Source organism: Centroberyx gerrardi, chromosome 20 (assembly GCF_048128805.1).
Source record: "Centroberyx gerrardi isolate f3 chromosome 20, fCenGer3.hap1.cur.20231027, whole genome shotgun sequence".
NCBI classification, from domain to species: Eukaryota; Metazoa; Chordata; class Actinopteri; order Beryciformes; family Berycidae; genus Centroberyx; species Centroberyx gerrardi.
The window spans coordinates 6,223,566-6,241,598 of NC_136016.1; the positions used below are offsets into that span (position 1 = coordinate 6,223,566).

The 18,033-nt window shown below is 43.4% G+C and overlaps 1 protein-coding gene across 1 annotated transcript in view; it reads right to left on the reverse strand.

Annotated features, from left to right (window-relative positions):
- Positions 1-17,700, reverse strand: part of uts2r (urotensin 2 receptor) — a 33,600-nt gene extending 15,900 nt beyond the window's left edge. Inside the window, exons 1-3 of the mRNA XM_071907874.2 lie at positions 17,471-17,700; positions 15,201-15,925; positions 13,636-14,014 (exon numbers count right to left, since the gene is read on the reverse strand). Of these exons, the coding sequence (XP_071763975.1) occupies positions 13,637-14,014; positions 15,201-15,923 (1,101 nt within the window). The 5' untranslated portion in view covers positions 15,924-15,925; positions 17,471-17,700 and the 3' untranslated portion in view covers position 13,636. The remainder of the gene's footprint in view (positions 1-13,635; positions 14,015-15,200; positions 15,926-17,470) is intronic.
- Positions 17,701-18,033: the final 333 nt, after the last annotated feature.

The following is an 18,033-nucleotide window of genomic DNA, read 5'->3' on the forward strand; positions in this document are numbered from 1 at the left end:
GGCAGGGTCGCTGAAACACAAGACTGGGGCAGACACATCATCTGGGTTTGAAGTGCCTTTTACACCAAGAGTTCCAAGAGTGAACGCTTCTCCTTTGTTCGGACCCGACGGCACACTCTTAAGGGTTCAAGCCAAAATTAGGAGTGGAGTCACTGAATTCACCAATATCCTGTAGCTTAACCCCTAATAAACCCTCTAATCCTCACTAAATGGAAAACCCCAGTAGTGCAGCAGAAGAAGAGTACACAGGTCTGAGATACACAGAGTCACAGAGTAACTCTCATAGCTCCAAGCAAGAAAACAATGTGAACATTTCTGAATAAAATGTAGACTTAAAGGTTAAAACTAATTGCTATTTCTGACTTGGTAAGTCACTGCTTTGTATCCATGAATGCGTACTTTCTTCTGGAAGGACACAGGTTGATTGTGCTTTAAATCAAAATAGACAAAACTCCACATGCACCTTCTCACCCATCATAATTTTCTTGGGAAAACATGCAAATTTCACTTCTGGGGACTGCTGGGAATGGCACTGTGTGGTTTCTAACTGCTCCCTGTGTGAGTTATTTGTTTGCAAATTGAGGTCACATTCTCAGGAATTGGGATTTTTTTTTTATTCCCATCAGGGAGATGCACCATGATTGAAACTTCCGTAGAATGACGAATACTAGGAGAGGACACGCTGCAAAAAATGTTCTTTTAAGGCTCGTTTTCAGTTTTAAAATGTTCTCTTGTTGCAACAGGTGAAACATTCTGGATGAGATACTTCCACTTGTTCCCATTGCAGTTTCACCTGTTTCAGGAGTTTTCTAGAGACAAGTGTCAGTATCTTGAAGGTTGACTAGGCAGATACTCTGCTAGTATCAAGAAAATTGATACTTGATTAAAAAAGAATATGGAAAATTGATTTGCATTGGAAACAAGTGAAATAATCTCACCCCATTGGACTTTTTTTCCCCACTCGTTTTAGGAAAAATAACATTTTAAGACTACTAAAACATTAAAGACCATTTTCTAATAAGTCTGAATGAATATGCCTTATTTTCATATTCTTGGTTTTCACTTGGGAACTTCACTGGACAGTGGACGGACATAAATGCATGCATGGTGAGTCATCACATGCACACACACAGATACACGTGCGCCCATGTACACACACACACACACACACACACACACACACACGCATACACACAAAAACAGACAAAGACAGGCACACTCAATCTCTGAATCATTCTGCTGAATCACAGCTGACAGTGGATGAGCAGCATCCATAATTTGCACTTTCTGTCCTATGAGAAAATGGACTAATGATAGTGTGTCTTCAGAACAGCCTGAGCACATTTGGGATTTCGAGAGAGAGAGAGAGAGAGAGAGAGAGAGAGAGAGAGAGAGACAGTCACCACACTAACTATTTACTCTTGTCTCCCGAAAGCCTCTTATTTGTATTTGCAGGCATGACATATTAATTGCAGCAGTGGCCTTCCCACACCAAATGAGTCTCTCAGGACAATTAGTCTGTGAGAACGATCAGTAAGAGACATTTAATCTCAGACTCTGATGAATTCTAAACCTCAAGCTAGTCAACAACACAAATCGCCCGGATCAAACCCTGTGGGCGTTCTTTGTCGTCTTTCATTATATGTTTTAGACATTTATTCCTCTAACTCCTATTCCTATTCCTCACCACTCCAAACTTGTATCACTCTTTCTCTCCTCCCATCTCTCTCCTTTGCTCCCTCTATCTGTCTTTCACTCCTCACTCTGTGTCCACTCTGGCAGTGTGTGTGTGAGCGTGTGTGTGTGCGTGTTTTATGGGGTTAGAGGTCCATGCGAGGGCGAAAGGTCTGCCCAGACATCATTTGTCTTCTTCCCAATCAGCTCAAACTCCATCTATCATTGCTGCCTTCCTGGAGCCCCTAATGTCTAAAGCACCTAAATGTGTGTAAAAGAGAGTGAGAGAGAGAGACTGTGTGTGAATGAGAGAGAGAGGGAGAGGGAGAGAAATAATCAGTGTGTTTGGTCACACGCAGCCTCCCACATCCCCATTTATTGCAAAAAAATAACCCCTGTGCTCAGCATTGGTTCGGCTGCCACAGGAGGAAAGCACAAGGGCAGACTCGGAGCTTTCCTGCCCCATCTGGAGCTCACCGCCCTGGGCTCAGAACCTGCTGAGTTCACCATAATCCTGTTTTCCCTACATACCCACCATAGGGTCTACATTATCATCGCCTCCCACTGTTCCGGGGCCCACAGTATGGCGCGCTCACCTCTACCAGGATAAACATCTTTAGCTGTAACTTCTTCTCAGCTTCTCAGCGAAGTAGGGCAAACCTCTAGTTTTGGTTGTTTCATTGTTTGAAATGCAGATATACCCGTCACCATTGTTTTGAATGCATTTTCATCCTTCAATGCCACTGAGATTGATGATGCTGCACTGAACCAAACAGCAAAGATAATTCACTGTACAGTACACTTAGTATCCACTTAATTAGGTACATCTGCCCATTTATGCAAACAGCTCAAACTCCCAGACAGTGACTCGTGTATAAATAAAGCATGAGAATTAAAAAATGCAGACTGGGTCAAGAGGTTGCTGTTCAATTAAATACGGGCAAGAAGTTTGAAGGACAATTTTAATGATTTATTTTGGAGAGGAAAATGTGGAAATAGGACACGTAGTGACCCTATAGTATCTTCTTGCAGAAACTGAATTCCTGAATGTGTATACTAATATAAAACGGAACTTCTTTCAAAATGTAAAAGTTGATAGCCTGATATTACTGTTTTGATGCAACTTTGCAAAACGCAATTGGCAGCCTCTCATTCACCGTGATGGATTACTTTTACCAACCAAATTAGACGTCTCATGAATTGTTTTTGGTTGGAATTGAATGGGAGTGAATGTAAAAACAGTTAGAATTAACATTGAAAGCAATGGAAAACATAAAAATGGGCAAAAAACTCAAATCACGCTGGTACTGTTATTTAAACAACTTTGAACGGTGGTTGGTGCTGCACTACAGTGTCTGGAGTTTATGGAGAATTGTGCAATAAACAAAAAACAGCAGTCGGAGGAGATTGGCAAGACTCGTGTAAGCCAACAGGCGGCCCTCAAGTATGTAAACAACATCTCAGTACAACAGTGATGTGCAGAAGAGCAGAACTCATTTAACCTTGAAGTGGATGGGCTACAGCAGCAGAACGCCATGCTAGGCTCCACTCCTGTCAGCTAAGAACAAGAAGATTCATCTAAAGTAGGCATGCGATCACCAAAACCGGATGACTGAAGAGTTGTTAAATGTCGACAGGGTCAGAATTTGGTGTAAACAGCATGAATCCATGGATCCATTGTGCCTGGTGTCAACAGTAGAGGCAGGTGGTGGTGTGATGGTGTTGGGAATGTTGTTTTGGGACACATTAAGCCCCTTTGTACTAATTAATCATTGTTTGAACGTCACAGCATACCTAAGCATTGCTGCTGACCGGGTGCATGTCTTCATAATGAGCTCCTGAGCCTCAAAATGGTTCAGGAACATGACAGTGACTTTAGCTCAGTCTCCGGATTTCAACCCAATATAAACCTTTGGGTCGAGGCAGAACAGGATGTTCTCAGCAGGAATGTGCCACCGAGAAATGCTACTGAGTCAACATGGACCAAGACATTTCCAGCACCTTTTTGAATCCAGGTCACAAAGAATTCATGATGATCTGGAGACAAAAGTAGGTCCTGCACAGCACTAACTAAAATGGATGCTGAGTGGATTTCTGGAGTATCCCGCGATGCTTTTGCTCAATAGTACTGCCAAGGTTAGGGGTTCCCATTGGGAATCGAAAGCTGCAACTGTATACACTCATGATACTGCAAGGAGCTTTTGATAAAAGCATCATGTAACAGATACAGACACACTTAAACTCAATGGCATCTAATTAAGGACGTTGCTAAAAGCCTGATAAAACACTGCTAAGAGTTAAAGTTCCCACGTTAAGCCGAGTACCGACATATTGGATGTTTTCCTCTGATTGATTATTTGATCCCTTTATTTGTGGACTTGAGGTGACAAAGAAAGGGTGCTGCTATATTTGTGTTCCCTCTCTATAAACACGTCACTAAACCAATGGCTCACAAAAATAGCCGGCTCTTTTGGATGAAGCTCCTTGACCTCGGGGAGATGGACAAGAAAGGACAGGAAGAGGGGAGAGATAGGAGACCATGGAAGATGGAAAAAAAGTAGAACAAAAGTAGAGAGGGAGAGGACACAGGCTGGAGAAAAGGAGAAAAGAAAAATGAAGTTTGCTGCTATGGAAAATCCACGTAACTGGTCATTTTTCTTTGAATGTGTCTTTGAATGTTCACATGGATATTCATGACCCTTGACCCTTGAAATCTGTCAAAACTGTTCTATAATTTTAAAAAATACATTCATTAATGAGAAACTAAAAAAAGATTTTCCTAATTTCTGGAAAAACAAAAACAAAGAACATCTCACAGATAGGCTGCATGGCTTTTTGTTCAGCACTGATAAGAAAAATGACTTGGCTTCGTCTTGGGAATATTCTTGAGACATAAAGAGCTTGGAGACGTTACAATACTCTTGTCAGCAGCAGGCTCCACAGTACTCAACCATCTCTGGGTCACATACTGAAGAAGCAGGTTGCATGGATAACGATGTAATCATGTTGAACATTGCTGAACAATGCTGAACATTGTTTTACTGTATCAGTCAAAGTGAAACCGGCTGCCTTGGCCAGTTTTTTAATGACGAATGCATTTTGTAGGCCGGTCATGCCGAGCTGCTGTGCTTTACTTTACACCAGACATTTATACCCACCAACCTTGTTTGTGATGATTTAACCATGTCCATAGTTTGTGCTACACTGCTTTCATTCCCAACCATACAGCCCTATTGCTTTGAATCTGCGTTTTTCATTCAGCGGTGGTTTCCTATTCGTCTGAAGTGCGATTAATCCTTGAAAATATGCAATCACACTGCATGTAACTCCAAGGCCACGTGGCATTTGCTTTCACAAATGCATCAGCGAGAACACTTGGAAGCAGAAATCAAACGTACCTCAAACCCCTCATTAACCTGAAGGAAACCTTTCATCGACTCAAGTGTCCCCCGTATTGTACTTTACAACCAGTAGAGCCGGAGAGTTCCATTACGCCTACAGGCTGTTCTGTGAGCCCACATCCAGACATCCTACTGATCAGAACAGCTTCTTATGACTGGTAGATGACTGATGTATTACCCCAGACTAGCCCAGCATAACCCACCCACACACACACAAATACACACACACACATATACATTTTGATTTAGAATATCTCGTTGTACCCTGGCATGGATACCGGTTTAGCCCCCAGGTAATGATTAAGGACTCACATGTCAATCAAGCTAGATTAACTCGTCCTTCAATACCCCCGATTGATTTCCCGTATTTGCCCAACGTGTGTTTGTGTGTGTGTGTGTGTGTGTGTGTCAGCGAGCGAGCGAGACACAAGACGGGCGGCCGGACCAACAGCGAGACAAGACGGCGCGATCGAAAACAGACAGCGATGCAAAGTAATGCCAAACAGATGAAAGCGGCGAGCGGAAAAAAGAACGGCGCGCGATGTGCAAGAGGGAGACGAGGAGCTCTTCGTTTCCAGGACCCGTCTAAATAATGCAGCTTCCTCATTTACGAGTCTTCCCGGATAGCTGGGATACATGATCAAACTTCCCTCCCGCAGCCAAGCAATGTCTGCTGAGGGATGAAAGTGTCAGGTCTTAGTCCCCCGGCCTTGGGGAGGCCATTACAGTGGAATGCGCCCGTTCCAGAGGAATCCTTTGCCATTATGAATAATACATCCGCTTTTTGACACGATCTGACTTGAACTTAGAAGTCTCGCTCCTGCGCCGATCGCGAGACGGTCTCACAGAACCTGAGACTATTCAAGGACGGGAGAGGATGCTGTGAATGCAGTCTACGATCAGGAGTAGCCCAATCAATTCGACTCAGTTGTTTTATAAGGTGTATCACTCATTGCACAAGGTCAGCATCCATCCCATGCTCAGCGGAGTTGAAATGGAATGTAGGGATGGGTCCGCAGCTCCGGTTGCAGTTATAAGGTGCAATAATGATTCATGTTGACTGACACTACTGCAGGGAAAACGGTCACAGTCCAATTCACAAATTCTATTTACAGGTGATAGATAGCGCAAGGAGAGCAAAGAGCTGACACAGTCTCATTTCTGCAGAACATAATATCTCTTGTGCTATACTCGTAAAATGTCACACTTTTCTGAGTTGTGGGATTCTCTGGAAAAGGTAAATCTTCCTTGACTTCAGCGCCAACAAGGAGCACAACACAAACATTTCCATCATTAATGCAGGAATGGAAACAGCAAGAGCAAAAAAAAAAAAAGCCGACAGCGGAAAGCCAGCTGCAGCATTTAGGCGGTGGAGGCGGTAAATGTGAAGCGACACAAATGTGCACACGGCTGATTTTTTTTGGAAAGTCTTGAGTGCATGTTGGTGTCGGTGTTGCTGCCCAACGCCGGGATGCCAAAGTGTCTGCAGATGCCAGACACTTTTGTCCCGGGTCAGAGGATAAGTATTTACAAGCGTGCGGGCAACTGAGAACCTGAGGTCTATAAACGCACACAGCTGTCCTGGGCCCGTCGCATACACACACACACACATGCACACACACGTGCACACACGCATTTACCCAATTACACTCCTTACTCTACCCTCATCGCTCAAAAGTCTCTCCTTCCTTTCACCTATGTATAGCCAACAGGCATTTTATTCTCCACCAGCACCAAAATTCCATCTATTTTCTCCTTCTTCCCACTGGATCTATTTTCGCCTCCTCCATTCATTTTATATCATTCATTTTCACCACACATGAAAGCACCGGAGGAAAAAAAAAAGAACTCACCTCTCCTAGTCTTCCTGTTAAAATTTCCGCCTTATCTTTCCCCCCTCTCTATCTTCCTCTCCTGCCCCCTCATCCTTATCTCCGTTTTCTTTCATATCGCCCCGGTCCAAACCCAGGGGCTCATGTGCATCTGGCAGCGCCCACTAACACCCTCTGAAGTGCTGGATGGCATGCAGCCACTTTGTACACAATGAGAGAGACCTTGGCCTAAAAAATGCCAGGTCTTGTGTCCACTAGCCTTCTTTTATTTCCCCCGTCAGCGGAGGACTGGGAAGCGTAGCGATGAGCCGCTTCATTTGGCGAGGGGGAAAAAAATGCTGCGGGTGAGTTTTGTATCTATGACAACATCTCACCTGGCATTTGAATGAAGTGAAAAGTGCAGTGCTTTTCAAAAAATATTGAATATTGAAAAGCTGAAACACACGGAGCACAAAAGGTAGCTGGCACTTGCAGCACATGCCCTCTCCCTATTGAAAGCCACTGATAAGGTGCCAGCACTAAGAAAAAGACACCTAATAAAGGAAAAAAACACACACAGAGGCATGAGATACATAGAATCAACCGCTAAAAGGCCAAAGGAGTGTGACCCAGAGGAAAATTAATAAGCAAAGTGATACAGTTATGGATGTGCGGTGCATCAAATCACCGGGAAGGCCCGCGTTTCATCAACTTGAGCCCTTTCTAAATGAGGAGTGTAACATTAACGTGAAACCAGGTAAGAGGGCGCGCGATCAATCTCGGGTCTCAATGTAATCTTGCGGGACAGCAGCGGAGGGCGAGACGTACTGTAGGTGCTTATTGATCACAGCAGCGACGGGGACATTCCCAGACCATACAGGCTGCAGCCATTACAGCCTGTGATGTCTATCATCTATGAAGAGAGCAGCGTTCCCGTTTTCCATTCCCAAAATGAGCCTAGTCAATGCCATCGGCTTCCAGATATACGGCTCCGGGATCAATAGCCCTTTCACCCCTCATGAGTGAAAGAGAGAGAGTTGGTGTGTGTGTGTGTGTGTGTGTGTGTGTGTGTGTGTCCCTGTATGACCTTTACAGAGGTGCCCTCTGCTTGAGACCCTCAGCTCAACTCCTATTTCATTTGGCAGCCGTGATCTAAGCTCTATAGAGTGAAGCAGGACAATGCAATAAGACGATAACCAAGTTAATGAGCGCTCCGTCATTACTCCTCTAACATGCTCTGGCAGACCCAGTGACAGATGAGGATGGCTCCTGCTCCTGTGTGGGGCTGATGTATGCAGCACTAGGTATGGGCTCAGTGCTATTATAAGATACAGCATGGAGGAATATTTCAAGTCTGTGAGAGAGTGCCTATATGCATATACCCAACTCTAACGATAGTCAATGCATGTCTTCTTTACTTAACTTTACTTTACTTTTCTTTATCTTTATGGAATTTGTGTGGCAATATTTCTGCACCAGAAGATGCAAAGTATAGGCTATTTGTGTGATTTGATAGATGATTCATACAAGCATCCATACATGCTTTTCACTGTAAACCTGCAGGAAATCATGATATACTCAAATCTCAATGTTTAGTCAATGTCAAATGTTAAAAGGTAAACTTTCTATAGTGGCATTTGAAGTGGTAAACTTTGAGTTCTTCATGTTAACTACCCAGTTCTTCTGTTTATTCCAAACAAACCGCTGTTGCGGTTGCAGCAAATGTAAAAGCTTTCATCATGAACTGGTTATAAGTTGTTAACTATTGTATCATATCAAAAATAATAATAATAATAACCTTGATTTGTATATCACCTTTCATACAAAACATGCAGCTCAAAGTGCGAAGTAGCAAAATGGAAATGTATTCATGTGAAAATGCTACAAAATATTACTTAAAAAAACAACAATGTAGGGCATCGTTTTGGCTCAGTGGTCTAAAGCTCATACCATGCAACTGCAGCATCCTGGGTTTGAATCCGGCCTTTGTTACATGTCATCCCTCTCTTTCCCCAATCATTCTTGTCTCTCTTCACTGAAGACTAGCAAAAAAAACAAAAAAATCAATGTAATGAGTATGTAGTGTCTCTCTGACTCATGTGCCTCATGAAAAATATATAAAAAAACATGTGGTTGTGTTTTTTCTGTTTTCTTCTATGTACTATGGCTCCTGGCCCTGTTTGAAGCTAACTACCTCTTATATAACTTTTCTCAGTATTAAAATTTCCACTTCCTCTGCTGACTAATTTCCTCTCCTTATCAGGGAGGAAAAGGGCAGGTGTTTAGACAATGAAAACACAAGATTTACTGCTGTGTTGTGGCATTCTGGGAACATGCAACATCGGTGTTACGCATAATCGAAGCGTTGAGATGATTTGAATGTTGCATGCTGCCTCTGAGCCATCTGCATTGTTTCCAAAACCTAGAGACCGTTCCTTTGAGCCCTATCTGATTTTATTTTGTAGATAACTCCTGATTCATAACTGCTACAATGTGTGTACCATGTTGCCATACAAGGGAATGGATGATATGAAAGAGAACGAAAAAATGTCCTCATTCCTTCATATCCAAATAAATCCCCTGCTTTCCTTTAGCTACACATTTCAGTGCAATCTCAAACTAGACGAGGCATATTCTTCCTTTATTAAACTTGCTGAGGTGGATATTGCACATATACCCTCACCACTACAGTAAATATTAAACCACAGCCGTGTATAACAGCGTCATCCCATGCCTCAACTAGTAATTGCTTAACATGCTTGGTTCCTTCTATCTCCTACTGCAGAGTGTCCACTGTCTGCTTCCTGCTGTGGAAGCGTAGCAGCAAAACATGCGATGCTATCTGCATGCATTAAGTGTTGGAGTGCTTCCACACCGCCAGCCAGGCAGCTGATGTCAGTGAGTCCAGCCTGCGGCAAACATTTCATGCAATGTTTTAGGGAAAATTTATGGGCCTTTTTGGATTTTAGTGGAACATTATTAGCCTATGCTCATACATTGTCAAGGGGCTGTTTTACAAAATCCCACTTAAGGGAATTAAAGAATATATGTGGAAACAAATAAATGGAAATAGATTTAAGAGTCTAGTCTAAGGGAAAAATAGCTTACAAGTGTGTTCTCATGACCCAATGGGTTTTCCAACAGCTCGCTGACTACTCAATTTTTTTTTGTCAAAGGTACAGTAGTAAAATCTGTCTCTCTGGGCCAGCCTTTGTCCAATAGTCACCATCTGCTTGCTAAAAAGCAACACAGATTTAATGTTTTTCTCGTATTTGTCAGATGGCGGTGAGGCCTTATGAACAGGGTGGAGGTCCTGCCAGCTCTCATGGCTGTGGAGCTGAAATTGCATCAGTAGGACCAGAGCCAAGTATGAATATAGAGCAAGAAGGAAATGTCACTGTCAAACTAAGGAGTGAAGCAAGAGGGGGGGGGGTGGGGGGTGGGCAGAGCTGCTGCTATCCCTTGATTAAGAAACCTACAATGAATAAAATGTCATTGTGGAAATAGATTAAAGAAATGCCCGGATTTATACATATTTATGAGTCGGCTAAAAATGTCTCCATTGTATATAGTTCTCTGACAAAAGAGATATGTTCTTTTTTCTCTGTGGAGAAAAAGCGAATTATATCGAAGGTTTTCTTTCCCTGCTTTATCCCTGTTGCCATTTCCCAGGTCATTTCACCACGCTGCCTGTTCTCCCACAGGAGGAGGACACATAAAGTCAGCGCAGACTCCCAGCTTGATATTATCGCTTCCCTGTTCTCCCTCTCATATCCCGCACTATAAAAGCAAATGAGAGGATTTTCCATCTGGTGGTTTGCCAATTTTCTGATAGCTGTTAAAAAAAAACCACGCTCTGTTTCTCTAGGGCATATAAACTGTTTATATGTCATTAGAATTAAAGGCCGGTTTATTGTTGTTGATGAATGAGCATCAGCAATGCAATGTTTTCCCCTTGTCGGTTTAAATCACAGCACATCATACCAGACAGTCATTGCTCAACAGAGACAGATTGTGCTGCGCAATGTCCTTCACTGTAGATTAGGAACTGTATGTATCCAGGCTGTCAGTTATGTCTATGTGGTCATGCTGCATATTCTGTTTTATATGTGAGTGCCATAATTTTAGAAATTGGACTGTGTCATTAAACCATACACACACACAGTCTGTCTCATACACACTCACCACCAAAGGAACTGAGTCCAGAGCTCTGTGTGTGTGTGCGTGTGTGTGTGTGTGTGTAGGTGTGTGTGTGTGTGTGTGTGTGTGTGTGTGTGCGCGCACAAATATGGAGCCATATGCTCTGCCCTTGTGAATTATGGTAGGTGTCACTCAGCAAGTTGTATTCTAAGGCAGAGAGCAGGGATATATGGCTCACCACTACTCTCTCAGCAGGACACACACCGCCCGGCAATCAAGGGCAAAGCACCACTAATATTATTAGCCGAGTATAAAGTTATGACTGGGATCATAAATATTGGATTTTTCCCTTCTTCTGGGATGAATTGCAATGAGATTTGCTAGTATTACGGAGCGAAAAAAAAAAGTTTTGTTGGAGGAGTTATGCGGGGAAAAGTAAATACGAGGGATGATATCCTGCTGTCTCGGTCTGGACTTGTTTGTTATGGTTGAAACAGGCTAAAAATCTGTTTCATTACTGTTGCTGTTGAGAAATAAGTTTACTGAATGGGTTTTTGAATTACTTTTTTTGCAGATGCCATCAGCGGTGTTTGTGTTGTCTGTCCCCTGGCCTTTTCCCTGCGTGTGAGTGATACATGGCAATGGCACCAAGCTCTAAATGGGGAGCAAGTGTGTGTGTGTGTGTGTGTGTGTCCTGCCAGCCACCCCCTCCTCCTCTTGCCCTGCTCTTCACCCTTTGTTCCCCTCCGCTGCATTCAGCTCCTCACAATCCCCCCCAACTTCCTCTCCAAGGAACATTTAACACCAACATTTAAGACCCACGTAACGTATGAGACAGCCATCCAGACAGATAGACGCACGCACAAACGCATTCACACATACACCCACACACCTACACACACACACACACACACACACACACACACACACACGCCAGTTGCAGCTGCAGACTACTTAAGAAGCTCTCGTATCCCCTCAGCCACGTTTCTCTTAAGCAATGCCAACCCCAGAGAAATTAATGATCACCACACAGATTCCAACCAAGAGCCACCGCGAAACAAATAACACCACATGGAGAGGCAGAAAAACAAAATAGAAATTAATGGAAAATGAAAAGCCTTGAATATAAACAGCAACCGCATTGTACGAAAAAAGGGCGCCCAAACATCGGAAAATGCAGATTGAATCTTGACTCTAGGGCAGAAACTGACAAAGATTCATAATGTAAAAGGAATTGTAAGGGAAACCGTGAAGAGAAGAAGCCTTGAGGTTGTATAAAATACAACTGTGAACATTAAAAGTTGTGAGTTATTTTATAGATTTGTTGAGATATGGCTATAGTAATACCCCTATACTATAATACTCTAGGTATTTGAGAAGCAAAGCCCAAATGCAAAATCCAATGACTACATAAATTTGGATATATTCATGTAGATTCTTAGTGTCTTGACTTGTACAAATAAGCTTTTGGCAAATTTTATAAAACTAGCAATTTATAGCAATAGATAAGTGGAACCACCGCACACTTATGATGAATTAGAGAGGAGCTGGAGGCAAAAGATAAAATTCAAACTGTAGTTACTTTCTGTAATGAGTGTCCCTCTGTGGAGGGGTTCAGTTGATGTGGATTCATGCTCTGATGAACGTCTTTGACCAAAACCTGAGCAATTTTGTCAATAAATGTAATGGAGATACTTTCTTCCAATATGAACTAGCAACTTAAAATGAAAGACAGAAATGTTTACTTCATTTGCATTAGCAACAAAATCATTGTGAAGAAGCATTTTACGGATAAAAACATCCTTAGTCCCTGCATCAGAAGCTCAATCTGAGGGTGAACAAATGTCTTCAGTCAAAGGAATCCATTCAAAGCCATTAAAGCAGTAGTGGGGGCAAAGCTGCTTCATCATGTGGCGCCATACTGCCATTATGTATTAGAGCTTTAACAGAAAGAGCAAGGCGGAACAGATGGTTAGATATTTTGGAGCTATGCACTGGGTAACAGTTGAATGAATATTTATTGTTGTTCAAGAGCTGCTTTCAACAGCTCGTCCCAAGCTCCACACATAAACAACAAGAGGCACCAGTCGTCCCACATGGACATGTTTACACCGCGTACCAAGAAACAGGGGGATCCCATACAGACAGACATGTTTTCAGAGCCCCAGAAATCTAGCCCATCTGACAACACATCAACCCCCCGGGACCAGACGTTCCTCTGTTAGGAAACTCTTCAAGTCATCAAGTCTAAAACATCCAGTGCCACACAGACTGCTGTTGCATAAATGCTACTGGAAAGATTATTGGAAATGATCTTAACGCTAAGCTGTGTTTAGGAAATTTTGGGATGATGTTCAAAGATTGTCATGCCTTTGTTTTTCCCTTCAACTGACAAAATTACTATTAAAATTGTCGGGTGAAAACCTTATAACTCCAATTTTGGTGATGTTTTCATGTTTTAGCTTAAATTTAAGGATTACATACTCCTCTGTGGGTTGAGAAAATTCTACTTCCCTTTGGGCTGATGAAAACCTTTCAAAACCCCATTGGAGGATATGAAGTTTTCGCACGACAACAGCGAAATGTTAGTAAGAAACAGTTGGCCCTACCTCACAAACTGCTGTTGTGCGTGCGAAGGGACGCCGTGTGCGTGAGCACGAAGCTCTCGGTGCACTGCTGACTGCTGGAGGACGGCGACCTGCGCGGCGAGCGCTGGAAGCGGTTCCTCCTGTTGAAGTAGCTGCCGGCCGTCCAGGTCCGCTGGCGCTTCCTCAGGTACTCTTTATAGTTTTTGGTGAGCAGCGTGTAGAGGAACGGATTGATGCAGCTGTTGGAGTAGGTCAGACACGTGGTCAGGTAGTTGATGTTACGCTTGGCTTTGATGGAGAGGGACAGCGAGGGATGGAACTGACCCAGAAGCTGCCAGATCCAGAAGGGCAGGAAGCAGGCCCAGAAGAGCAGCACGATGGTGAAGATCAGGTACAGCACCTTGAAGGAAAGAAGACCACGCAAATGGACCATTAACGGGAATTCCCTTACTAGATGGTGCTCATGATGGACGGGGTGGTGGTGCATTAGTGTCAAACTTAAGTTCTTTAAAGCTTTAAAATTTTATGAATATTACCAAAATGAAAGCCCAAAACTTTTTGAAAGTTCACAGCTCAAGAGGGGAGTTAGTTCACTAAATGTATGGTATGAAAAGGTTCCTGCATCCAATACCTTTAGCCACCAAAACTTTAAAACCCAATTTTATCAACCAAATTTCTGGGGATAAGTGGAGCCTCTGATGGACTGATGATGTGATAAATGTGATAAATTATTAGATGTAGGTCACCCAGCTACTCAGAGACGCACACAGCTTAGAGGGAACATTGGTCCTGAATGCTTCCCTGATGTGAAGATTTCTTTTAGCTATTGCTTGAAACTAAATTTCTGGTGATTTTTGTGTGATCTTTCCTCTCTATTATAACACAAAATCAAATTTGGACTCAGGTTAAAGGATAAGTTTGGAAATTTTGGACCTATATATAATGTGTCTCTTACATACCTGTACTTGGACCTGCAGAGAATATTGGATCCAGAGTCAGCTGTTGGTTGAAACCACATGCTCCCGTTGCTAAGCCTCTTGTTACTAACAATGAGACTCAATGGGGTTTGTCAAAATACCTCCAAACCAGCCATTTGTCGGCTCCACAGAGGAGTTGAGAGCAAACATGACACAACTCCTCCATTATGCACACTTTCACTAATCAGGAAATCATTGGACTATTTTTTTCTGCCGTGAAGTGCATTACTCGTGGCGTGATCTAGTTTCGCGGACGGTCAGTTCAGACTGTAAACAATTGCACATGGAGTCGATTAGAGTTTGGGAGAAGACGATACACGGAGTGGAAATGGTGCGGTGCTGCTGCTTTCCAGGCTGTGGATAGAAATACATTGGTTGGTCGCCATTGTTTTCACAGACTGGCTGTAGCTCGCCAATTCAACCAACAGCAGACTCTGGAGTCAATATTCTCTGTGGGTCCAGCACTACAGGTATCTCAGAGACAAATTATATATAGGTCCAAAATCACCAAACTTATCCTTTAAGTTATGGCGAGTAACACACCTTACCATACCTACTTGGCGCCCATGAAGGACCAAAGATCAAAAACACATCTCGTGATGCACTGACCTTCTGATTGGGAAGCTTCTTGGTCTGTTTGAAGGTCTGCGTCTGTGAGATCCAATAAGTGCGCGCGAGCCGGATGTAGAGATAGCCAATGATCAGGCCTGGAGCTACGATGCTGGTGCAAAACAGGAAGGAGATGTAAACCTTGTAGGAGAGCGGTGACAGCGTGGGCTGACACATGGCCTTATTGCCCACCGTCATTAACTGAATGCTCACGATCATCGGGAGGGTGAGGATGAGGGAAGCGGCCCAGACCAGCAGGGCGATGGCCTTGCGGTAGCTTTTCGACCGCTTGACGGTGTCGAGCGGCTTGAGCACGGCGAAGTAGCGCTCCGTGCTCATGATGGTCAGCGTGAAGATGCTGGCGTGCATGGTCAGGAAATCCATGCTGATCAGAATCCGACATCCTACGTCCCCGAAGTACCAACCCTTCAGGAAGTGCGTGCAGACCACGAAGGGGATGGTGAGCAGATACAGCAGGTCCGCCAAAGCCAGGTTTATGATGTAGATGTACATGGAGGCCGCAGCCCGCATGGAGTGGCACATGACCACCAGGGTGTAGATGTTCCCGGACACTCCCACCAGGCACATGATGGAGAGGATGGTGCCGATGGTGAAGGTGGCGGCCGTGTTCTCGTGCGACGGCGGCAGGTCCAGAGGGGGGTCCGTGGCGTTGGGGACCCTCTCCACCAGCACCGCCATAGGCTCCATGGACACTGTGGTCATCTCTGGATGGGCGGAAGAAGAATGGAGGCATGGAATGGGGGAGGGGGGAGTAGAGAATGGGAGAATGAGAGACAGCTTTACTAAAAAGTGACACTAGATCTTTAACTCTTGTCTTCCAATGTGGACTGGTCCGTAGAGGGTTGCTGTTGGCTATTTCGTTAAAGTGGGTGTTTCAGAAATGCTAATTATCATAATCTGAGAAACTACAATGGAATGTTGTTTTGATTTTTGGTTGCAAAGTCTAAGGACTTTAGAAGGACTAAGCACTTTGCATATAATTTACTGTGAATTAGCCAGGCTTTTTTCAGTGTGAAGCTCTCTGTCTGGGTCCATCTCTATCAACCCAACATTTGCAGAATCTGCACATTTCTCCACAAAGTGCTTCTGCCTTCTGAGAGGCTGGAGGTATGAGCTGCCGACCTGCCTATCCGCTGTAGCCGACTTGATCACTCTAAGGAAGAGGAAATTCCTCATTTTGCTCCTGGCTAAGAAAACAGCTCTGGAAATCGCTTCTAGCTCAGGGTAATTGAATTTCAATTTAATTTTCAGTAAAATAGCATAAGCTGTGTTTTTAGAAGATTATGTAGTTTAGTCCAGGTTGGGCATGAAATGTGATTTAGGACATTTTCCTTGTCTCTGACCTCAGATGCCCTGATGGCATATGGCACAAATCTCTCTTTTTGAACTAGATTGGCATAGTTAAGGAATATAGTCTGATTCAAAAATAGGTTTGGAAAATATTTAACAAAGCAAACCTGAAAACAACTTATTTCTAATGATCAAAGTCAGTCATTATCAATGTAACTAAAAGGCTTGTCATTTATGATATATGACATGAAATGACAGTAAATAAAATATTCAGAAAGTAAATTCTTCTATCATCGATAAAATAAATGTAAAACCAGATCTTATACTGAATGATGAAACAAAAAGATTATTAAACAAAAGATTGCTAAGGTCATATTTAAATGAGATACTCAATGCTGTTGGTGATGACAGTGACAGGTAATAGGTGATATTCTATGAGTATTTTTTACGTCATCAGATACTCCAAGATCTCAGAGGGTCGATGACGAAATGCGTCCTCCTTCTCTGACAGCATACTGACGCAAGCCTTTACCCAAAATCTACCCCGATTACTGTAAACGCAATGTTGAATATTCATAGACGAGGGCAGTTCAGGGCATCGGGGAGAAAGAAAAGTAGATAAGTATTCCCAGAGTAACTGTTGAAGGAGAGTACTTCTACTCAGTCAAAGAGGTCTCTCTTTGTCATGACTTAATACCAGGCTGTCAAGAGTCAGACAAGAATCACTGTGAAAGTATTCCTCCCTTGGACTCTGTGGCTGAGCCTGTTCCAAAAGCACCAGGGACACAGATGAAGTCAGACGGGGTTAATATCACATTCAGAATCCTCCCCGTTCTAATGAATACACTTGTCTTATCCGCTTCGACAGAGCGCAACAGCCTTTAGCGCGTGCATGCCGGTGTATGTGCATCTTTATGGACAATCACATGCATCTGAGAATATGTAGCGTACTCCCTTACCTTTGGCTGTCTCCCTGGACAGAGGGGCTTTAACACTCAATTGCAGTTCCCTGCCTATCAGCCATGCCTTTGCTCACTCCGCTCCTCCAAACTTCGCACTTACTGCAAATATTTCACGCTCCATAAAAGTCCCAGCAGATCCCGAAGAGCATCTGAGAAGTAAAACATACAAAACAAAAAACTGTATCCAGCAGTCTTGAGGGAGAAGAATAAACCAAATGAGTCATCCACTACAAGACTCCCACCATTGCTGAGCTGTGCCTCAATAGTAAATAAACCAATCCAAGGTGCCTGGATTCAATAGAAAGGTGCTCGGCTTGCAGCTTTAAAAGTTCTCTTCCATTTCATCTCTCTGCGCTCTGAGCACCTTGATAGCATCCAAACCCTGGATGTCAGCTCTGAGTCGGAGGCGGAGAAATTCAATTTAGAGGAGAGAAGGAAAAAAAAAAAAAACCCAAGAACATCAATGAAATGATGATGAGAAGTGTGGATCACATTAAGCTACTGCTGGTTACGGAGAATCCCCCCTTCAGTGTTAGAGAGAGAGAGAGAGAGAGAGAGAG